Raw genomic sequence first — 24,984 nt, forward strand, 5'->3', positions numbered from 1 at the left:
CAAAAGGGTGAAGAGTGCATTTTTCACCTGCTTTTGTCTGTGGCATGTGTGTGTGTGTGTGTGTGTGTGTGTGTGTGTGTGTGTGTGTGTGTGTGTGTGTGTGTGTGTGTGTGTGTGTGTGTGTGTGTGTGTCCACACATGCCACTGAGATACGAGGAATAAGTGGAGGGTTTCTTTCGACTCTTCTCAAGGCTCTTAGGTGTTACCATTTTAAAAACACGCCAGAGGAGCGTGTAGGTGAATTTATCATCACAGTCATAACAGTGAACTCTTGTATTGACCCAAACCCTCTGGCAAATGTTGTGGCCGTTGAGTACAGATTGTGGATGCAGACAGTGGAGGAGATACTGTAGGTATGGACAGTGGAGGTATTCTTCCATAGTAATCTTACCTCCAGGTTACGGCCGCCCAGTTCTGAGCCAGAGGTCACAACATACCAGCAGTTGTGAGTCTCAGTCTGGAAAAGGGTTTGGAGGAAGTATAGAGACTTGTAGTCACCCTTAAAAGGAAATCCCTAACACCATTTTTTTCCAATCAGGAATAGTTTTTCTTTCCCTTTCACCAGTTCACCACAGTGCAGTGACCTATGATTCAGAATACGAGTGGCTTACTTATCTTCCGCAACTCCGATCCCTTGCTTTCAAACTATCCCTGGCAGTAACTTGATGCCGGAAATTCAACATGCACCCCGATGCTGTCATAAAAAGTTCAAGTCCCAGTCTTTTCTTTTTGAATCTGTCAGCCCGTAACTGATGCATGAAGGCTATACGTGTGGTGCCTCTTGCGTCGCAGTGAGGCCTCACAAGAAGGCTTGGACCACTTTTAGAGGATGCAAACATTGGCTGGGTCACACAAATAAAATATTTAGTCAGCCTCCACAGATAACAGCCCTCTCTCCCAGTAAAAGCTAGCAACGGTTTAATGTCAGCCCATCAGAAAGCGCCACAAAGTGGGACTTTGATGCAAAAATATGCATGCAGACCAACGTGTTTTTCCAGTGTTTGTGTTAGAGAGTTTGTGTCATTTTCCGTTGACTAAACCCATAATTAAGCGGTATCAACATGCTTTCAAAGTGTCACATTAATAAACCTCTAATTATAGCCAGCTATCGTTGAAAAGGAAACCCTGAATGGACTCCCATCACATACGCTTCCACCTATGTGTTTCCCCCCCGTCTACTTTGTGGTAAAATCACTGCACTAACATCTTAATAGATGTAGTCCAGCTCAGTATTTGTGATTGTAGAATGTGAGATACTACCATGGGCAAGCAGTGCATAGGAAAATGTGAGTTTGTGCCTGTCAAAACAGTGCAATTTGAGCCTCGTGTGTTGTGAAAGATTCAGTAGCCAGATGGCCCTAGAATCTGCTTTTCTCGGAAGCCGGACAAAATGGCCTCTGAATATTTGTCCCACCGTATTCTGGCCCCCGTGTTTATACCACAGCAGAAGGATCCAGACCAGTGGAAATGCAAGCGCTGCCCTCCTCTTGTCCTACATCCAGGTATGCCGAGACACATGGCCACAGAGATGCTGTCAAGCTCTGGAATTAATGCAGCGTGTATATATATATCCTAGTGAGACGCGTGAAGATGGGGATGTATCACACGGTTTTGTCCTCCATCTGTGAATGTCCTCCCCCTGCAGTTTACGCAGCACATCACTCAACAACAATATGTGGATTAAACGATGCTCACGGCAGCGTGATGTGCAGCATCGAAAACAACTGCACGTGAACCTCCGAGCACATTTCTTTACGGCCTTTCTGTGTCAGGTTTGCCCGTTTATCGTTTAAATGAAATTTGAGTTCCCGAGCATTTTTGAGCGTGCGTAATAGTGAGGCCTACCCCTTCACTGATTGTTTGTTTGTTCCAAGGCTGACTGAATGCTATTCTCACTCCCATCCGTCCGAGCTGCTCATTTCTTTTGCCACCTTCCCGCGAAATTATATTTCAGGGGTGTCCAGGTGATGTGACGGTCTATTCCATTGCCTACCAACACAGGGCTCGCCGGTTCGAATCCCCGCGTTACCTCCGGCTTGGTCGGGTGTCCCTACGGACACAATTGGCCATGTCTGCAGGTGGGAAGCCGGATGTGGGTGTGTGTCCTGGTCGCTGCACTAGCGCCTCCTCTGGTCGGTTGGGGCACCTGTTCAGGGGGGAGGGGGAACTGGAGGTAATAGCATGAGCCTCCCATTCGCTACGTCCCCCTGGCGAAACTCCTCACTGTCAGGTGAAAAGAAGCGGCTGGCGACGCCACATGTGTCGGAGGAGGCATGTGTTAGTCTGCAGCCCTCCCTGGATCGGCAGAGGGGGTTCGAGCAGCGACCGGGACGGCTCGGAAGGGTGGGGTAATTGGCCGGATACAATTGGGGAGAAAAAGGGGGAACCCCCCCCCCCAAAAAAAAAAATCTTTCAACTGCTGCTACTATAACCCCTGTTAGTTTCTGTCATCGACCATTCCAGCATCCTCCAAGTTCTGAGTGTTCTCTCAAGGCGTTTACCTGTGGACAGATTACAACCTTGATACTGTCAACCGTGGAGGTGACTGCAAAAAAATACCAATTCAGTGCAAAATCGCCATACTAAGCCGAGACGTAGGCAATATTGCAGCGTTTCACCCGCGTTACAGTGTTGAAGCACAAGACTCATTATTCAAAGCTTTATTCATCACATACTTCACGTACAAGTACAACGAGCAGTGAAATGATTCAGGTTTAAAGTATACAGAAGGACATCCTGGCAGACATCTATGTACAATGTGCAAGTTACTATACAAATGCAAGTGTGCAAATAGTGTGTATAAGTGGCAGGGTGTTATTTGTATACACAGTGTACACAGGATGCCCATAGTGAACAGATGCTGGGAAGCAATTCGACGGGAGGATTTCTGCATCGGTATACTCATATTTCAAGATTTTTGTAAAACACGGGCTTTGAAATAAATTCATTTGGTTGTATATTTTCATAGCAGTCATGCAGTTTGCACATTTTACTGCAGATAAGAGGAGATGAAGCCTTGAAAATTGTAATATGGATTTATAATACCCTGATGTAGACCCCTCAGAGTGGAAACGCGTTGCTTTATCCATGATTTAATGAAGGATTTTTAGACTGCCAACCAGTACAAATACCACAGACTTCCACGACAAGTAAGCGGCACGGTCATTGTTTTTCTATTCTCACTCCACTACTCACCCTATCCTTGAAGAGCACCTGATTTTTTTTTCTTCAGATATTACCAGTACTATCGTTCTTGACCCTGTGCAGCACTGCCTGGTTTTTCTTCATCGATTGCATCCCTGTTGCTGAAGCGGTGGAGGTAGTCTGTATGAAATTACGGGGTGACCCCACCCTTAGCAATAGGACCACCCTTAACACTGACCAAGTGTCTTGAAGCTGTGTTTTTAGTCCACATACTTCACATAGAGGGGGCAGTACTATAGGCAGAAACATGAGTGTGCTATGGGTCCCCCAGTTTCACCTATAGGTCCCCCAACTTGTATGTGGAGGAAGTGGAAAAGAGGTCTCCGATGTCCTATCAGGTACACCACCTAGTCTTTGTTTCAAGTATGTGGACAACACCTGGGTTGAAATTAGATCTCAGGACGTACACCTTTTCACTGACCACATTAACTCTGTGGAAAACCACATCAAGTTCACCAGGGAGGATGTGAAAAATGACAGGTCAGCCTTCCTAGTCTGAAACCAGGGTGTCTCCCCACCTGCCGCCCCACCCTGTCCCCCATGCCCCTCAATGACTGCTGGGATAGGCTCCAGCACCCCCGCGACCCTGAGAGCCGGATAGGCGGTTTGGATAATGGCTGGATGGATGGATTTATAATACTTCGATATTTGAAAAGTCACAATATACATCAAATCGGCACTAAAGCATCACTGCGATATTGAGTTGGGAGGTACGTGCCGACTCCCAGCCCTAGTTAACTGTCATGCAGGTATGTGTGGCAGAATATATTTCTGGAGATGACAGATTTAGACCACAGCCATTTTTACATGTGGCTGTAATGATGTCCAGGGTGACTGCAGAGCCCAGCGCACAGAGGTCCAAACAGCACAGTCCTCCAAGGCCTGCGACTGGTAATTAACGACCGAGGGCAGCTCTGTTGTTGCTGTAGTTTATGATGGCGTTCTGTGTGAGTGAATCTCCAAAGTGGCCCAGTGTTGAGAGGCGAGATGTGGGTCATGGCACACATTGAAACAAAACAGGCCACTTCAGGGACACATGTCCCTCAGTCCAGAGCTTTTTATGAACTGCCAGTGAGGACAGATACTGTCTTCCACTACCAGCTATTTTTAGAATACAGTGTGTGTATATATATTCTCTCTCTCTCTCTCTACCCCCTCTCTCCCTCTCGCTCTCTCCCCCCTCACTCTCTCTCCCCCTCGCTCTCTCGCTCACTCTCGCTCTCTCAGTGTGTGTGTGTGTGTGTGTGTGTTGGGGGGGGGGGGTTGCGCATGGGTGCACCACCCGAGTGTTTTATAGTAAATCTTAATGGTAGGTACAGCTCTGTGGCCGAACCCAGTGCACAAAACACTGTGGCTGAAGAAGAGATGGGCGGTAATTCAATATTATCATTCACCGTCTTTCAGCGGTATTGTATCAGGAAGAAATGTGGATATTGCCATCTTGTGATACACAATTTTGTCGTCTAAATCAATGACTTATTACCTAAAATCTCTCACAAAATCAGATCTGAAATATGTAAAAGGAGAATGACTTGAAAACTGTAGGTTTGGTTTGGTGCTATGCTTTACATTACCGGTTTGATGTCGTGAACCGCAGCGGGACTCTTAAACATGGTGTTTTCACGTGCAGCATGTAAGCAGGTATCATGATATTGTAACGTGCATGGATAAGTAGACACGTTGGTCCTTGACTAACGGGTCGGAGCCTTTAGTCGACTGGTTAACGTTGTCGCTTGCGGAGTGGGAGACATGGGTTCGCGTCCCGGTTGTGGTGACGGTTCCCGGACTCCCCCCCGAATTCGCTACAATATATACACCGATATCACATTAAATTACCTGCGTTTATCATGAAAATAACATTTCCATACTGCCCAGCACAAGGATGAAGGGTGTAACAGGGGGTGTTTCGGTTTCTGGTGGACCATCCCGAAAGACGCTGAGCTCTAGATACTAAATTCTGTGTTCTCACACTGTTTTTGACTCTGCTTGGAAATCAGGGGTATCTTTGGGTGCAGTTTTCTGAAAAAGTGAAATAACCCGGGGTTCATACATGTCGTGTGTTGCACGGAGAGGTGTTGGCCACGCGTCAGCACAGTGACAGGGTACAGAGACATGTTGATGATGTGACAGAAGTGAGGACAGGCTGCTTACCAGAGCTCCCTTATCCTTTTAACAGTGCTAGGATCTCTCTCTCTCTCTCTCTCTCTCTCTCTCTCTCTCTCTCTCTCTCTCTCTCTCTCTCACTCACTCACTCACTCACTCACTCACTCACTCACTCACTCACTCTCTCACTCACTCACTCACTCACTCACTCACTCACTCACTCACTCACACACACACACACACACACACACACACACACACACACACACACACACACACACACACACACACACACACGCACTCTCAGCCCTGTGAGGAAGTCAGAGATGCTACTGCTTCCATAACAAGATGCCCAGACAGGATGAAAGTGAAGATGTAAAGCGAGGCGGGGGGGGGGGCAGAGTCTGCTGCAGAACGAACCGGTGGTGCTGTCTTTTTGTTTTGGCCGTGTGTTATGCCAGTTTGGGATGTGATGTATGTGTGTGTGTGTGTGTCAGATGATTGTTTGTCAGACAGTGAGAGGTGCGAATGAGGGAGAAAGTGTTAGCTGTTCATTCTAAGAGGGATTTGAAATGCCCATCAGGTGATTGTTTTTCCTGTCATCTGTGATCCTTGCTGTCAGGCCTCTCTCTCTCTCTCTCTCTCTCTCTCTCTCTCTCTCTCTCTCTCTCTCTCTCTCTCTCTCTCTCTCTCTCTCTCTCTCTCTCTCTCTCTCTCTCTCTCTCTCTCTCTCTCTCATCCTCTCTCTCCCTCTGTCCTTCTCTGCTGTTTCACCATTTGTCAGTCTCCCCACTATAACAGCAGACCCCCCTCCCTCTCCCTCTCTCTTTTGGTGGAGTGGACCATAGTGGCTGATTGACGTTGTTGTTGGGGAGGGGGATGGGGGGTGGGTGGGTGGTGGATGCTGATTGGATGAGGAGTGTTTCATTTCCCAACCTTCCCCGGTAGCAGGAAAACGTCAGCAGTGGGCCAGGCACCTAATCATACCTAGTGGCATCTGCTGCACCCGTTAATACCCACAAATATTTGAGGAGCAAAGAGGGACAGGGACGGGGGAATGAGGCGTCTGCAAAGAGGAAAAAGAGGATACAAGGGATAAATGGAGAGGCATTTGCCTCTCTGGCTTAGCAAGAGATAGAAAGGAATGTAAAGGATCAGATGAGAAGGAAGAAAATGGAAGAGACAATAGATGTGCGATCAAACTGTGCTGAAAGAGCAATGGAAATTGTGTTTTGTTTTTTGTTTTTTTTTAATTGTACAGTTGGAAACAGGAGGGGAATAACGGGGAGGAGCTGAAACTGCAGGGAGCTGTACATCATAATGCTAGCTTTTGTACTGCTTTGTATTGTATTGTATTGTATTGTATTGAGTTTTGGCTAGTAAGGAGTCGTATTAGCCTTGTTGTCAAACTTACTCGACTGCACATCACAGCGTAATGTATTTATATTACGACAAACAAATGTCTTGCGTGACACTGCTGGATGAGGACTTGGAAGTGGGTTTAAAGGGATCAGGTTGTGCTTTTGGTTGTATGAATGTCAGTAGCATTGTTACATGGTTAGCTAAGGGGGTCCCTGGCAAATTAAATATTTATAGTCTAATGATACAATAGATAGTTTCAGCCAAATAATCTGACTGGGGACACAATCCAGCCATGCCGCTAACTCCCATAAAGCCCGGCGAGCTGTTCTTTACGGATGCCGTGCCAGCTCTCGTATTAGCCAAGAAGCTAGTTAGCAGTCTGTTGTTTTTCTGGGTATGTTTGTCACCGGTTTCTAACCCTCTGAAGAAAACATTTCACACAGACTTTATTCTTTTTATGGCCTGTCGTGGGGATCTTGTCATGTCCGTCACTGAAAATGCCATTTATAAACCTCCCAGTCGGTTTCTGTTAGCACAGTGGATATCTGGGTGTGCATTGGTTTTACAGTTTTCGGCTGCATCTGTCATGTTCTTCATAGTATCATACTTCCTTTCGTTCATTTCTGACATGTTATAGAAATGCAGTTTTTACATGTTATTTGCATATATGTTTTTCAGAAGAGAGCAGTTCTCGAAAAACACCCGTGGCACGTGACACTTAAAGTAGCTTTATTGTTGTATTATACACCATTCAGAGTCAAATATATAAACATTCAACTGCCTGGAACAAATAACTACTTAATTATCAGTAAATATGAGTTTTTAATACTTTACTACTACCAATAGTATGGAGTAATATGAAAGAGTGATGCTGAAAAGGACAAGCAAATGGGACTTAAAAAAGCCAGGATGGTGTTGGCTGATGATGTTTTAGCTGGATTCATACTCATTTAAGAGCCTCCCGAGCATGCGATAACGTTTAGCATCCTATGTCCGTGCCAGGTTGGTATAACAGGAGATCTGGCGCCATAAGATGGAGACACTGAATATTATCCACCCTGTAACCAAAACCTATCCCAGCACATGAGAATGAAGTCTGTCTATGAAAAGCGAGAGACCCGGGAGAATTTCATCTGACAATGAAAAGGTCTTTGTTCAAGTTTTAGTAACTTGTGATAGTGTACTAGGATTCCCATTGAATACACTCATCCACACACCAACGGTCCAAAGTAGAGCTGGTTTAAAATGTAACTTCATTACCATTGTAAGCCCTGTCCTACAGTATATTTTATTCTCCAAATGTGGGCTGAACAATGTCTTGTTTCAGAATCAACATCACAATATACACTGGGAACAATGCAATGTGAGGTACAATGGGTCCATCAGTCATGTTAGGATAATTGCTTGATGGAAAAGGAAATCTAGCCAGTGCATCTGACAAATTTATTCTGATTCAGTGTCTTCTTGGGCCGCCTTATTTCTCTCTAAAGTCACCTGAATCATTGCTAGAGTGATAAATTCTTTGCAAATGGAGTTTTGCAAGTTAAAACGTGCAGATATCTGGTGAAATTGTGTAATGCCTGTTCATTCTTTAATAGTGCAATACATATTGCAATAATCAAACAGATTGCAGTGTTGATTTTTTTTCCAACATCGTTCAGCCCGCCTGTAAAACAAAACAAGATGGCTGCAACTGTGCAGCGGTGGGTTCCCACTGTGGTGCTAATGAACATTTTTAAAAGAAATCCCAAATTGAAGAGATGAAATCCTGTTCCAAGGGGTTCTCTCTGTCTGTCTCTGGCATGAATGCAAGACATGGCAGATCCTAGGTATTGTTGTTACTGGAAAAATGGAAACTGTTTACTTTTTTATGGTAAAAACACTTCATGGTTTGTCTTACCAGCACAGCTAATTTCAAAACAATGCTTCGTTTTTTGTACAAATTTGCAGCTTTTATAGATCCCTTACATGATTGCTTGACTGAAGAACCCCACGTTTTCCTGAGGACAGTTATTCTATACTGAATCAGTGACATTTCAGCAGTGTTTCGCAAATTTGTCGCTGTACATTAAAATACTCCATTCATGAAGGCATTAACTGGTTTCTCATGCCTGAGCAAAGAATGAGTCTATTGATGGCTGAGTGGAAGTTAGTTCATCAGAGCCCGGGTCAGGGATGAGAAGACCCATTTGTTGTTTCTCTGGCCAGAGAAAACAGAGAGGACACACTGGGTTGGTACAGAGACAAGCCTGGCTAAACTGGTGTCATTGTCTTGCACAGGGGACGCTCATGGTGGGAGTCCCACAGAGAGCTGCTCACAGAAATGACAAGGCCTCTGCCTCAGCAACAACACATTTCTGCAGCGGCATTTCTTTCTGTCATACCTTAGTTGACAATTTCTCATGATATGCATTGTGCCTTCTAGTTTCAAAACAACCCTAAGACTAGCAAATACTGTACATTTGAGTACATTTATACTTAGTATAGCTGATACATGAGGGTGTCATATGTTAATAGGAACTCTCAGTCACTGTACCTGCCAGTTGACAGTATTTTTGATTTGATTTTTGATTTTTTTGATTTTGATATACTTTATTGATCCCCGTGGGGAAATTATGCTCTGCATTTAACCCATCCTAGCTGTGTAGCTAGGAGCAGTGGGCAGCCGCTGTGCAGCACCCGGGGACCAACTCCAGCTCGTCTTGCCATGCCTCGGTCAGGGACACAGACAGGAGTATTAACCCTAACGTGCATGTCTTTTTTTTTTTCCTTAAATTTATTTCTAATTTTTCCCTTTTTCTCCCAATTTAGTGGCCAATCGATCCCTATTTTAGTTCAAACACCCACCCGTGTACTGCATGCGTTCGCCAACTGCATCTCTCCAGCCGGCAGCCTCGAAGGAGACGCCTCGCCACTTTCGTGACAAGGCGAATCCAGGCCGAACCACTGCTTTTTCCGACACACACAGAGACGCATTCCTGTGACGAACACAAGCTGACTCCGCCCCCCTCCCGAAGACAGCGTTGCCAACTATTGCTGCTTCGTCGAGTCCGGCCATAGTCGGATCTGACGAGACCGGGGCGCCAACCCCAGTCCCCAGTGGGCAACTGCATCGACACAAAGCTGATGCTTAGACCGCTACACCACCGCGGACCCAACATGCATGTCTTTTGATGCTGGGGGAAACCGGAGCACCCGGAGAAAACCACCGCAGACATGGGGAGAACATGCAAACTCCACACAGAGGACGACCTGGGATGACCCCCAAGGTCGGACAACCCTGGCGTTCGAACCCAGGACCTTCTTGCTGTGGGGCGACAGCACTAACCACTGCACCACTGTGCCACCATATGATATTGTAATTACTGTTATTATTGTTAGTATTATTACCAGTAGTATAACAACAATAATAAAAATACATTTCGAAATTGTAAGACAAGCAATATATTAAGGAGTATTTTAGCTGTCAAGTATCATCATCATCATTCATTCAGGATACACTGGTACCTTCATTTTATTTTATATAGGTGGAGCATACAGTAGTGTAGTTATTATGCCCAGTTGGAAGGATACCAGGATGGTTGTGGTGTGCCTGTCACCGGGGTGTGTGTCCTTTCTGTGTCTATGTTACACTTCGTATTCTGTTTATTGCCCAAGCCAGCCATCTTTCTTGTTGCTTCGGTTGCAAGTGAAGTATTCAAACCATGCTGTTTGTTTCCCCTTCTGAAGAAGAGGTGTGGCTAATGATTTATGCAAATTTGTTCACAGTTGAGTTTAAAATGTAGAAATGCTTCGGGGCGATTGCTTTTTTTTGTGTGTGTGTGACCACCGTGCAATGACGCAACACTGTACCAAATCTCAGGGATTTGTTGTAATAAGGGAGTGTTCAGTGTTCAAAATAGTACATGCACACTGGAGTTAGTCATCCTTCCAGAGCTGTGGGGAATAGCCTGGAAAACAACGCCATTCTCCATAGCCAGAGTCATTACTGAGCTTCAGGACCGTCTCCCACCATGGGACCACCCGGCCCTATGATTCAAGCTCCCAGAGTACCTCGCTTGCATCCCACCATCAATCTACCGGGATTGATACAGAGCAGCGCTGCAGCGAATAGTACTTTTACCTATAGTCAATTAGGTGATTAATCTTAAATAGTTTTTCAAGTATTTTTTTTCCCCCTCATCTTTGCTCTTTCTTGCATAAATATCATCCCCTCATCCATTTATCTTCGCTGTCATTTCCAATGAGCCGGTGAGCAATGTGATAAGGAATATGTTGTGGATTTACAAGCGTAATGTACGCCCGTGTTTATGGTGTTTGTGGGCTGGATGAACCCTGAGGGATCCGATGTTCGCTCGCCGACCAGAGGAGCTCAGGTAAACACCAGAACGTTGAAAAGAGCCTTGGGTCCGACATGATCTCTCCCACCTATTGAGAAGAGACGGGCACAGCGTTGTTGTTAAAGAAGTGACTAAGCAAAGTCCCCCCCCCCCCCCTTGTGGTTTTGCCTGTGTGCATTTCAGTTATTGATCGTAGCACAGGCTTGCTTTTCACTGATATTTTTGTTGTTGAAATGATATGCCCGTACAAAGTTATGTCTCTGTCATCACTGACACCTACTGACGAATATTCAGCCGAGTGCCGCAACCTGATAGGTACCTGGCCGACATCGATGCACACTGCTGTGTACTGACGATGAATCTTGTTCCCTTGAGATGGACACACATATTCTGTTTACACACACACACATACACACACACACACACACACTGTGTGTGTGTGTGTATGTGTGTGTGTGTGTGTGTGTGTGTGTGTGCTCTTGTCCGAATCACAGATGGTTTACAACTTCCGTCAGCCATCTGGCAGGTGTGTGACGGCCCTTGTCATGTCATCTCCTCTCTGTAAAGAAAGCGATACACAATGGCCCCCCCGTCTCTATTGTCTAGTTTCGGCTCGCTCCCTCCTGTTAAAATGATCCCGGGGTTCCCGGTAGAAAGCAAAACACGCCCGCAGTCCACTAATCATTAACTCCATCGGGGGGGATCAGGCCTCTGGTTAGTGAACCCAGCAGTTAACATTTAGAAGTTAGCCATTTTAGCAAAAGATGCTAATGCTGCGTGGGTGATCTGAAGAGTCCATTGTCTCGCACGTCTGATCGGTTCTTTCGTTAGTCTCCTGTTTCTGTATTGTCTTGTAAGAGGGTCAAGTATTACCGTTTCATCAACACGAAAATATATTTTTCTTTGTTCTTGGAATTTCCCCCCCTTTTCTCCCCAATTGTACCCGGTCGCTGCTCCACACCCCCCGATCCGGGGAGGGCTGCAGACTACCACATGGCTCCTCCGATACATGTGGAGTCGCCAACCGCTTCTTTTCACCTGACAGTGAGGAGTTTCACCAGGGGGATGTAGCGCATGGGAGGATCACGCTATTCTCCCCCAGTCCCCCGAACATGCGCCCCGACCGACCAGAGGAGGCGCTAGTGCAGCGACCGGGACACATACCAACATCCAGTTTCCCACTCTCACCCACAGACACGGCCAACTGTGTCTGTAGGGACGCCCGACCAAGCCGGAGGTAACACGGGGATTCGAACTGGCGATCCCTGTGTTGGTAGGCAAGGGAATAGACCGCTACACTACCCGGACGCCCCTTGTTGTGTAGTCTTAAAATGCACAACAGTGCAGTTATTGTCATTCTTACAATATTGTACAGTAGTAGCAGTAACAACAGAAACGGTAAAGGACTTGTCATCGTGTTGCGTCGTGGTCAGTTTTACTACTGGAGACTGCCAGCAGGAAAAATTAAGGGTGTAACGTGCATGTGTGGTCTTTATTGATATAGAGGATCTTTATGTTATCCTCTTAAAAGCCGCCGGTTTCCCATCAGATGGTGAGGACGATAGGGGCTGGAAACACTTTTCAATTTCCTGTGTCCACCGGCGTCGTGTAGACAGCCGCCCTTACCTCCACTTCCACTCCTGAGAATGAATGACAACCCCAGTCTTATCGATCATTTCAGGTCGCACTCATTTCCTGTTTTGAAAAGCGCCCCCTGTGACTAAATGTCGTCCTCTCAGAGGTGAAGTAAACTGTGTAGGGTGTTGGCGTCTGACGTAAGGCCGTAAATGATGGTCGCCGTGAGGGCGTCTTGAACGTGGAGCAGCTTTACGTGGATCTGTCCATCAGAGATCACATCGGGTTTAGGTTTAGTTGTCGACTATCCACTTTCATACCTGAATTTCCCCCCTTGTGATTGCCTAAACCTGACTGTGTTCTCCTGTGTACACAGGTACGACCCGGCCCCCGCGAGACGGAGAGGTCCCCGGGGTGGACTACAACTTCCTGTCCGTGGAAGGCTTCCTAGAGCTCGAGGAGAGTGGCACGCTACTGGAAATAGGAACATATGAAGGTGAGCATGACGAGGGTGGTGACAGCTGATGATCGATGACGGCTGTGGCTCGCGCTCCGTGCAACCCGTAGTAGTCCAGGTGCCCCGGTTCTCCACAGCCAGGCGGAGTTTTGTGTAAAGGCTTCGGCAGTTGTTCTGCTGCAGCAGGCGGGCTGCGGCGCGGTGCGCCCGGCTGATGCTGATGATGATAATGCAGATGATGGGGCGAGATGCATGCAGGAGACAGCAGGTCACTCCACATCTGCCCCTCTCGCTCTGATTAGGACAGTGCTGGCACGGTGCTGTCTCACACACTGACGCAAACCCGTGTGTGTGTTGGTGTGTGTATGTGAGCATGTTTATGCGGGGGGTGTGTGTGTGTATATGTCCGTGGGTGAGCATGCTTGGATTGTATTTTTTCCCCCCCAGTGGTCATGTGTGCTTTTGTGTTGTGTTTTTAAGGCTTTGTGTTGCTAAATCTCATGCTTGCAAAATAGTTTGTGTGTGTGTGTGTGTGTGTGTGTGTGTGTGTGATTGTGTTCATGCCTGCATGTGGGGCAGGCAGAGAGAATGTCACAGCCTTAATCTGCTTGGCACCGTCTTCACTGTGTGTTGGCACGCTTCTCTCCTCCCCGCAGACAATGTCAAATACCTGTCCACGGGAGTTTACGGTCATCCCAGCAAACAAAGTGGGTCATTTACACGAGGTGGAGGGAAAAAAAAATTCCATTCAGAATTTTAGAAAAACAACTTTTTTTGTTGTGATACAACCCCCAGATATGTCAGCCATTAAACAGTGAATGCAAAAGGTGTTGTGTTTACTTGGCATGCCCCGCGCGGTGACAGATATAAACAACTCCGCTATCGAGAAGATCGGTCGGAAAGAAGTGTAATCAGTTGGGGCCTTTGTGTCGTGAGCTTGTCCATTGTGTTTTGCTGGGCATGTCGGCTGTGGCCAGACAATACAGCGTTACCCCCTCAGCCTGCGAGAGATGGACTATACGGCAGCCCCGCTTCCCACCAGCTGCTTACTTCCACCATTTTAGGACACGTTTTGCTCCAGCTCGAGTTCTTCTTCTCGCTGCGTAAGATTATAGGAGATTTCATAGATCCTTCTCCTGGTCCCAAAATCTATCTAGGGTTTTTTTTTTATCCTTCTGTCCTTTGTCTCCCGGTTTCTCCTTCGCCCTCCTTCTCTTTTCTCTCTGTTTCTCTCTCAAGCATGCTAATGTCCCTCTTGTTGCCTAGGTAACTATTATGGGACCCCCAAGCCGCCGAGGCAGCCGGTCATTGGGACAGTGATTCTTAGTGATGCTGGCTCTCAGCAGTCCACCCCCAAGCGCACCAAGTCCTACAATGACATGCAAAACGCCCGAGTAGTGCCTGCTGACGACGACGATGACGACCAGGCCATTGAAATGAACAACAGTTTTACAGGTGAGGGGCTTGTGCTGTTTGAGACCGCCTCCTCACATGTGGCGCTGGATTTATCTGTGGCTTTTTGTCTCTTAGCATGTACCTGCATGTGTCTGCATCATGTTTCTACGTCATAGATTATTGTTTAAGGATGTGTGTCTGTGTGTGTGTGTGTGTGTCTGTGTGTGTGTGTGTGCGATACAGAGAGTGTGTTTGTGCTCATTTCCTTACCTCTGCCTGGCGTTACTGGGTGTCTGGCGGTTACATCATGTCTTTGTGATGCTGATTTCTTTCTGTGAGGCTCTAAACACTGCCATCTGTCTGTGAGGAGGGGTGCGTTTGTGAAACGGTAGCTCACAGGCTAAGTTCACAAGGTTCATTGTCCCCATGTCCTCTCACATTCCTGCCCTTCAAACGCTTTGCCCCTTATGAAATGCCGATGAATCCAATGGATGACATTCAGGTTTGGGTTTGGGCCCGCTTTTTACACTAATCCTCTTTTCAGAGTAACCCATCATATAATGATGACCTTCATTTTATTATCGCGGTGGCTCATCTGCGTGCACACCCACGCCAGAGGTGAAATAGTGAGAGCATCAACATTTCAAAAGTCAAGTTTTCGTGTTAATATATATATATATATCTATATATATATAGATATATATATATATTTATTTTTTTTTGTCCTGCTGAGCCCTTTCTTCTCTCCAGTTCTGGCCTGGGAAATGTGGGAAGAGTTCCTGGATATTTTTTTTTCTTCTTAATGCTGTGAATCTATGCCCTCTCTATGTCCTGCTGCCAGACTGCCAGGGTGGTGAATTAGCATTTCAGCAGCCCTGAAAAGCCCGCGGAAGTGGTGGAGGACAGTGGGCCAGGGCTGGTGGGGACACTGAAGGGTGGCGTTGGGGGTTGGTGGTGGTGGTGGGGGGGGTGTAGTTGTTTTGGGAGAAAGAGGCTAGTGGGAGGAGACTGGTAAAAAGGGGTGGTTGTCAGGGGTAGGAGAGATTTGGGGAGATACCCTTGCTTAGGGAGATTAGCATATTCCAGGGTCCTATTCAGTACATGAGAGATGGTTGGGGGGCATACTCGGGATAAGGGGGAGGGAAACCATGAACCAGTGGTTTCTAAACAGTAGGACTCTTAGTGCTTCTTAGTGGTAGGCCAGATGACTGGAAATGTGTTGTAAGCAAAGCCTCGTCAAAACCATGACAAAACTAAGACCTCATCACAACAAATATTTGAACCTTACAGATTTGTGATATACTTAACCAGTCTTATAATAGTACAACCATGTTATCGTGTGTGTGTGTGTGTGTGTGTGTGTGTGTGTGTGTGTGTGTGTGTGTGTGTGTGTGTGTGTGTGTGTGTTAAGTCAGCTCTGAAGCCATCTGAGCCTGCTCTCGGCTTTAATCGACCCGCCGCCCGCAACCCAATCCGCAATTGGCAAATGGATATAAGTGGATTTGTGACCCGCTATTTTTGCAAACCTGCTATTTAAAAAGAAAAAGAAAAAAAGAAAGCTTTGATTTCTTTTTTCTTTCTCCACTCATAAATTCAGCCTGTTTTGTAGGTTAACGTAAACGGTAGACTATACTGTAGACTTGGGCTACTGGATCGGATCTTTGCTTAGTAGGCTACTTATGCATATTGTTGAAACATGGGAAAACTATCCGGGCTTACTGTGTGTGTGTGGATTTAACAGATCAAATGTGCTTGTTAGGCTAAATCAGAATCAGAATACTTCATTCAGAATACTAAATAAGAGACCAACCCGACAATGACGACAAGAACGCCCTACGTGTGGACACATTTTCGTTGGAATTGCGCGTTTTCGTTTGTTGCTCTAAGCTGCAGGTGTGATGTGCGTCTGCACGAAACAGAATTTAAATACGTCGGCACATCTGAAGCGGGTTCACTCCAAATTCATTTTTGTCGATTGCAAAATTGGGTTGAAATCCGGAACGAGTTTCGGAACTGTGAATTATTGCATTTTGGAAAAGGCCGAAAGAATGGAAAAGGTGTCTGCGTCCGTAGGCTGCTTAGGCGGGTCTAGACGGGTCAGGATAAATTATCCGGATGAAAACGGCTTAGGGAGCTTTGGATAATTAATTGCAGATTAATTTATAGTGATAATCTTGAAATATTTTTTTCTTTGCATGAATCTCACCCACCTGCCGCAACCCACCCAAACTTCACCAATAAGGTTTTTATCCAACCGCGGGTCCCACAAAGTTTGAGTCAACCCACACATCACGAGTGTGTGTGTGTGTGTGTGTGTGTGTGTGTGTGTGTGTGTGTGTGTGTGTGTGTGTGTGTGTGCGTGTGTGTGTGCGCATGCGCTTATGGCAGTCATTTTTTCGTGGCTTAGTGGATTGGTGGCTTGTATGTGGTGCTTGGATGCTGTGGTTTGATCAGAGGTGCTGCATGGTCCAGTTCGAGAACCACAGCCATAGACGACACATAAACCAACTGTTTCATTTGTTACTTTGTTGCATGCGGCATAAACCATGTTTGTTTGTTTGTTTGTTTGTTTCTTGTGTTGTGTCGTGCTCGTTACCCAGGATCCTTAGTGCGTAGTCTCTTCCCCTCTCCCTTGTTGTGCACAGGTAACCCTAGTGACCAGGATGAGAGCCGCGGCGGCATCCTCCGGCCGTACCCCGCACGTGACAACGCTCCATCCTATGGTCTGAACAATGCGGCCATCTCCACTGCAGACAGTGGGCAGCAGACCCTTGCAGAGCCCCAGGTCTCTCCAGAGGACCCCCTGGGACCGCTGCCCGAAAACTGGGAGATGGCCTACACTGAGAATGGAGAGCTCTACTTCATAGAGTATGTACCGTATAAAATTTGTGCGGCACCATCATTTGTGTTTCTTACAACATCAGAGTAAAGCCTGAGCATAGAGAGCTGGCATTTTATGTGATTTGAATGTGCGATATAACCAGGGGAATGCCTCCTGTGATCCCAGCAACCAGCCCTCCCCTCACCTAGTCCAGCCCCCCACTCCACCCCCCTTCCCCGCTAACTTGCCCAGCCCTCCGGGTGCTGCTGCTCTCCAGGGCAGCTCGTTAATCCCTCCGTGCCCTGATCTGTAAAGAGATCACAGCCTGATTACCTGACCACCTCCCTCCAGCTCTCTGTTCTCGCCACAGCACATCACAGACACCATGCCAGGATACTGCCGTGCACTTAAAGAATTTGTACGTCTCAATGTTATCACTTAATAGACCCGTAAAGCGTGACATGAATTTCCTGCCCTCATAAGGGATTCTGTATCCAACCCTGGTTAAGTCCAATGTGAAAACGCACGGGGGTGTAAAATTATCGCCTTTAACAATGTCCAGGTCGAATTTCAACTCTTTCGAGGATTGCGTTCTTGTGCATATTCAGATTGGTCGAGTTGGATTTTGATCATTTTGAAGCTGCATTAAGAAATTGTTATAGATTGTTAGGTTATCAAAAGCTGTGTTTTCCCTGGCGGCGTGTGAAATCACAGCCCCAGTGATGGAACAGCCACACCAGGATTTTTAGCAAAATCATTTTTGAATAATTCAATAACATGTTAAAATATGTAATAATCTTATCATGTGTCATTTCCACTTACTTTACCCTCTATAGTTCAGAAGCAGAATGATTGATAAACCGGATCCAAAAACCTTATTCATTTTAGCTGTAGGGGAAATGGATCCGGATGTAGTCTGAGAGCCCCGAAGTGATTACAACACTTTAGAGGTCTATTATGTTCTCACCTCACATTCAGAGGAAAATCAGGCCACCCTTTATTTTCAATTTCCTGTCCTTAATGCTCTTATACCCTGACACTGTTCTCTGTATGGCAGATCCCTTAAGATCCTCTGTAGGCAAATTTGCTGACATGCTATGTTTTCTTGTTCCTATTTACCCCTGCTGTGTTTTTTACGTGTTAGCTTGTGGGTCCGTTTTAAAGTGCTACCTTTGTATTTATTTCCTTTCAGCCACAACACAAAGACTACATCATGGTTAGATCCTCGGCTTGGAGACAAAGCCTCCAAACCTCTGGAAGAGTGTGACGATGATGGTAAGCTGCAAGCACGTGAGCTCGGCCACTCCGCTGTCTGCTTATTTATCCTTCAGTAGGTGGTGCTGTCGAGCTGTCATTCATCGGGCTCTGTTGGGGTCTTTATGTGCTGGTTGGCTATTCTGATCATTCAGAATTTACTTGCTCTGCATGTAGTTCAAAATGCATATAACAAATAATGTACATTTTTGTTTGCCACACTCCCCACTGGGGTTTTAAACAGAGATCATGGTCTGTTCTGTGTTTCACTGGAAGGAACTTAAAACAGGCACATTAAATGTGGTATGCTTTCTGTGTTTTGCTAAGATGATGCAAAATTGTGAGAATATTTCCTCGAAAATTTGGAAAATAGAATGGAAAAATGTACATCCAAATTGAAGGCGAGCAGTAATTTCATAACACATATTGAGAAATTGCACCATCAAGTGGCGATATAAGAAAATATCAGTATTTGAAAAATAAAATAAAAATCTGTGCTTCTCACTCAAAAAGGGTGAAAAAAGGATCATGGATGCTGTTACTTCTTGATGATATCTGCTTTAAGACTAAGGGATCTCTGTTTCCCTTCTCTTGCTTTTCTCTGGACTGTCACTTCATTCTTTATTTGCTTCCGATTCCTTTTATCCGTCACCTTCCTCTCCCCTACTCCCCGTCACCTTTCCGCTCTTCATTTTGTTTTCTTTGTTTCATCCTGCTTTCTTCGCCTTGGAGAAGAAGGGATACATACAGAGGACCTGGAGAGTGACCTAGGTATGTGCCTTTATCACGCTTTCCCTTCCGGCTCGGCGTCTTGGTTTTAAAATAGAGTCTTACCGTCTCAAACTCTCTCACGTCACCTTGTTGGGAGCGACGTGTGACATGTAACACGTGACATGTGCTGATGATGTGCGAGTACTTCTGATCCACTGGTTCCTTCAGTGTAGCTCCTTACAAGCACTAGCTAGCTACCTTCCTGACATCTTAGCCCCATAATGTGCCAGGGTGTACACAACCTGAGATCCTAAGACGCAGTTTTACTGCTTGTATCAAAGTCCAGATTTGTGACAAAAGGTAACTGGGCCTTTTGCAATCAGTGCCCCCAAACTTTACAATAACCTGCCTGAGGAACTTAGTCAGCCAGCACAGTGTCCTCTCTTAAATCCCCTTTAAAGACTTATTTTTACAAAAACGCTTAATTGTAGTGCGATTCTGCTCTTTACTATTTTATGCATGGCTTTTGAGCCCCTAGCTTTCATTGCCGCTTTCTCATCTCATTTTATCTTTTATTTAATTGTTTATTGACATTGGTGCTTTATTGGCTTTTTTGTTTTAACATGTGTCTTTTGAATTTCTTCATTCTATTGTAAAGCAGTTTGTAACCTTGTTAACAAAGGTACTATGTAAGTACTACTACTACTACTACTACTACTACTTTCTGCTGCTCCTGTTAGGGGTCACCACAGCGGATCATCCGTTTCCATTTTTTTCTGTCTTCTGCATCTTCCTCTGTCACACCAGCCACCTGCATGTCCCCCTCACCACATCCATAAACCTCCTCTTTGGCCTTCCTCTTTTCCTCTTCCCTGGCAGCTCCATCTTCAGCATCCTTCTCCTATGTATGTATGTATGTATGTATGTATGTATGTATGTATCTATCTATCTATCTATCTATCTATCTATCTATCTATCTATCTATCTATCTATCTATCTATCTATCTATCTATCTATCTATCTATCTGTCTATCTGTCTATCTAGCTAAGTCTATCTGTCTGTCTGTCTGTCTGTCTGTCTTCTTTCTGTAACCCTAACCCAGCATATCTCCTCCACATATGTCCAAACCATCTCAATCTTGCCTCTCTTGCTTTGTCTCCAACCTGTCCAACCTGAGCTGTCTTAATATACTCATTCCTAATCCTGTCCTTCTTCGTCGTTCCCAATGAAAATCTTAGTATCCTCAACTCTGCCACCTCCAGCTCCTATATAAAGATCCTATATAAGTAGTTTATTATTATTATTATAACAAAGAATATGTTGTTGACACATGTATGTATTTGGGATTTTAGATGGTCCAATTCGGTGCAGGAGCTATTCACATGGTGTGCTGCTGTTTGTTGTGGAAAAAGAGAGTGACAGGAGCAATTTTTCTCTTATGCACAAAAACATATTTGGAATGTGTTTGGCCGATGCCTCCGGTTGATAGATGTACTTAGCTCTGCACCACTGACTGGGGAAAAAAAATGACTCTGCTGTTGATTCTTGAAGGTGGCACCAACGAGCCGGAGATGAAATGAAATCTCCGACTCATATGTACAAGGCCTTGAATGTCTGTCTACAAGCCCCTATTATTTCCAGCAGATCAGATGGCGACAGTCTGTGATTATTGATTGTGAAATCCAGCCAGCTCCAAAAGTGTTTATTGGACTTGGTGGAAGGCACTAACACACAAAGCTGATGTCTATTTTTTGAAATTAAATACAGTGAAGAGGAAACCGAGATGTCAACATCTTAATGAGAGTGTGTCAGCTTAATAGGCCCTATCAGTCAGCCTGTTGCTTCTGAGACGGTGCACGTTAGTGCCCCTATGTGCATGTTGGACGGTGAGGTATCGCTGAACTGTGTGTACACTAGTAGGTGGCCATCTGCCCTGAACACATGGTCACAAATTGCTGCTTGATGAAAAGTCCGGAAGTAGATATTCATGCAGACAAATACAGATTTCAGGTCTATTATTTTGGAGCTCCCAGTTCATTGTTCATGGCTGTCGGTTTATTATACCATCATTTTGGTATAGATCCTTGTTTTTGTAAGGCATGTTCATCCTCTTTTTCTTAATAGTAATAATAACAGCAACAATAGTAATAATAATGACCAATAATAATAATAATAATGTAACATGCACGGATAAATAGGCTCGCTAGGTCTTGGCTAACGGGTCGGACCCTTTAGTTAACGTAGTTGCCCGTGGTGCGGGAGACCCAGGTTCGTGTCCTGGCTGCAGCAGATTCCCGGCTGCCCCCCGAATTCACTACAATAATAATAATAATAATATTTTTGGTGGTTGGCTGCCATCAGGACAGTTGTTAGCACTGTTGCCTCACAACAAGAAGGTCCTGGGTTCAAACCCCAGGTCATCTCAGGTCCTTTCTGTGTGCAGTTTGCATGTTCTCCCCATGTCTGTGTGGGTTTCCTCCGGGTGCTCCGGTTTCTCCCCACCATCAAAAGGACATGCATGTTAGGGTTAATACTCCTGTCTGTGCCCCTGATCAAGGCAATGGAAAGAAGAACTGGAGTTTGTCCCTGGATGCTGTGGCTGCCCACTGCTCCTGTACAATAGGTTAAATGCAGAAGACACATTTCATTGTAACCTGTACCATGACAAAATAAAGTGGCTTTCTTCTAAGGATGTCCAAGTTGTAATTTAGTTGTGAATGTTCCCTCATAGCTGCCTGAGTCGGACTTGTTAACTGAGGCAGGTGGAGTCATTAAATTTCTCTTTAAATATCTGTGCCAATGTGTTCTCTTCAATCACCTTGGCTTTCCCTTTACTTCTTCTCTGTGTTACTACCCAGTTGTGGTAGCAACAGTCCTCAAGCAGGCATGATGAATCATTTTCTGCACCGGTCTTTGTATTTTTTATTTTTTTTATCTTTACGTGTTATTGCAGCACACCATAACGTGAATATTCCTGTTTCCAGTTGTGTCAGAGTTTCCATCTCCACTGGCAAATAGCCGTTTCATTGTCATGTTGTACAAACAACATCCGGTGACCTTTCATGCGTGCCGTTTCAAAAAATATTGAGCAAAAATCTAGTAGTCTTCATCAAGGCAGGAGCTGTTACCAAAGTCAGAGTAGTATTCATCAGTTTAGGGTCAGATTATTACTCTGCACGTAAACATACACTCTTTAAGGAAAGGCCTGCAGATATAATCTTACGGAAAGGCCGTAGCTACAGTCTCTATAGAGACGAGGCTCACAGGTTTCATTTCCCCTCATGCAAAGGCCACAGCTACAGTCTCTGATGCGAGTGTTTTCGGACATATTTCTTCGTAGTAAAAGAAGGAACCACAAGGAACTATCTTGTAAATTGTAGCTTGGCCAAGGCTTGCCATAAGATTGGTGTCGGGTTCGGTTTTAGTGGTTGGCTGGAGGTGGGTGGTAGCAGGTAGGGGGTAGGGGTCCCACAGACAAGCTTGCCCTGTTATAACTTTAACCAGACCATGCTGTGATGCACATTTTAAAGTAATAATCTAAAAGCCACATGCAAAGGCTCTGAAGGACTCCCAATTGGGTATCATCAGAAATACTGAACCAGAGTTGGAGACTTTATTTTTCATCACCGTCTTAAAGATGGCGTGCCCTCCTTGGGTACACTCTCCACCACTTCATCCAACTCACTCCAGAACTCTTCTTTCTCTTCCATCTCACATCCAACTTGCAGGGCATATGCACTGATAACATTCATCATCCATCCATTCATTCATCCATCATCATCATCATCATTTCCAGCTTCATACTCATCATTCTGTCCGACACTCATCACCTCCAACACACTCTTGACACACTCTTCCTTCAGAATTACCCCTATGCCATTTCTCCTCCCATCCACACCATGGTAGAAGAGTTTGAACCCCCCTCCGATGCTCCTGGCCTTACTCCCTTTCCACCTGGTCTCTTGCACACACAGTATATTGACCTTCCTTCTCTCCATCATATCACCCAGCTCTCTCCCTTTACCAGTCATACTGCCAACATTCAAAGTTCTGACTCTCACCTCCACCCTCTTACCCTTCCTCCTCTCCCGCTGCCTCTGCACATGCCTTTCCCCTCTCCTTCTCCTTCGCCCAACAGTAGCATAGTTTCCACCGGCACCCTGCTCGCCAGCAATACTGGTGGCAGTCGTTGGTAACCCCGGCCTCGACCGATCCAGTATGGAAATCGGATTTATGATCCACATATTTGATTTGGCAAAGGTTTTTTGCTGGATGCCCTTCCTGACGCAACCCTCCCCATTAATTCAGGCTTGGGACTGGCACTAAGAATGCTCTGGCTTGTGCATCCTCAGTGGCTGGGTTTCAGATGATAATGCACAATATTTTTGCTAACTGTGACTACTGTTGCACCGATCTGTCCTCTACCAGAAGAGGCTTCCCAGAACCTTGCACAAGAAACACCACCATCCACTATCACCCGGGAACATGTTTTTACTGTCTTTTACTCTAACTGTGTCCTGAGTACAACGTTAAACTGCAACTGTCGGGTCGTCACAAAAAAACCGGCACCCCCATGTCAACCCTTGGGTTGTTGTGAGGAGGGTGTGTGAACATCCAGCAGGACTAAAAACAAAACCTGTCAAAGGGCGGATGAGTTCCTCTGTGAACCACCGGCCATCTGTACCTGGAGAGGAGCTTGGGACCACCAGGTACTCCCCCTACTGAAACACAGTGATGACTCAACCTGTTGAGGCATCAGCTGTGCTCCTACGACCTCCATAGGTTACGGAACTGATGATGATGATGAAGATGACTCTAATTGTCCCCTTGTAGAAAGATAACAAAGCCTCGCTGCTATGTCAAACTTCGCTTGATATAACACGATAAACAAAGGTAAGCAGAGAGGGGAATGTGCAGCACTACATAGGCTGCAAACATCACCCGGACTGTGAAGGCCTTACCAGTAAGACCATTATTGAGCCGTGCGCTTCCATGGCAAAGTAAGACTCTATTGCAAGACTAAGGCGCATAACCTTTCTCCCTCTGCTTTTGCAAAGATGTGGACAAATGTGTTGTATAATGTTCTTATACTGTGTCTACCTACCCACGCATATCTCTTACTTGTGTTTTAGAACTGCCTCCAGGATGGGAGAGGATAGATGACCCAGTCTATGGCGTGTATTATGTAGAGTAAGTTGAACACCTCACTGACACCTCACTGTACACATAAAGCAAAGCAAAACAGTTTTGTTTGGAGTCATATCAATTCGAGCAAAACCATTAAGTCGTCAGAGACCCATTTTTACCACCTTTGATTTTTTTTTTACACAAAGGCCGAATCTTTAAAACGCAGTAATGTGGTCACGTTTCCTGAGCATCAGTAGAACCATCAGTCATGTTTCCTTGCAGCAGTGACTGGCATCCATTTTGTGTCTGCTTTGTGCACGCAAGGTGTGGACCTGCGTTGCTGACCGTATGAGTCTTAAGAGCCACAAAAGCTGTCAAAAACCTTACACTGCGGGCGTCCGGGTAGCGTAGTGGTCTATTGCCTTGCCTACCAACATGGGGATCACCAGTTCGAATCCCTGTGTAACCTCTGGCTTAGTCAGGCATCCCTACAGACACAATTGGCTGTGTCTGCGGGTGGGAAGACAGATGTGGGTATGTGTCCTGGTTGCTGCTCTAGCACCTCCTCTGGTCAGTGGGGGCACCTGTTCGGGGGGAGAGGGGGAACTGGGGGGAATAGCGTGACCCTCCCACA

The 24,984-nt window shown here is 45.8% G+C and overlaps 1 protein-coding gene across 1 annotated transcript in view; it reads left to right on the forward strand.

Moving 5' to 3' along the window:
• LOC130108549 (membrane-associated guanylate kinase, WW and PDZ domain-containing protein 1-like) overlaps positions 1-24,984 on the forward strand; it is a 105,841-nt gene that overhangs the window by 39,462 nt on the left and 41,395 nt on the right. The window contains 6 exon segments of the mRNA XM_056275533.1: positions 12,961-13,080; positions 14,308-14,496; positions 17,082-17,304; positions 18,450-18,532; positions 19,244-19,282; positions 24,356-24,413. Of these exon segments, the coding sequence (XP_056131508.1) occupies positions 12,961-13,080; positions 14,308-14,496; positions 17,082-17,304; positions 18,450-18,532; positions 19,244-19,282; positions 24,356-24,413 (712 nt within the window).

Source organism: Lampris incognitus, chromosome 2 (assembly GCF_029633865.1).
Source record: "Lampris incognitus isolate fLamInc1 chromosome 2, fLamInc1.hap2, whole genome shotgun sequence".
NCBI classification, from domain to species: Eukaryota; Metazoa; Chordata; class Actinopteri; order Lampriformes; family Lampridae; genus Lampris; species Lampris incognitus.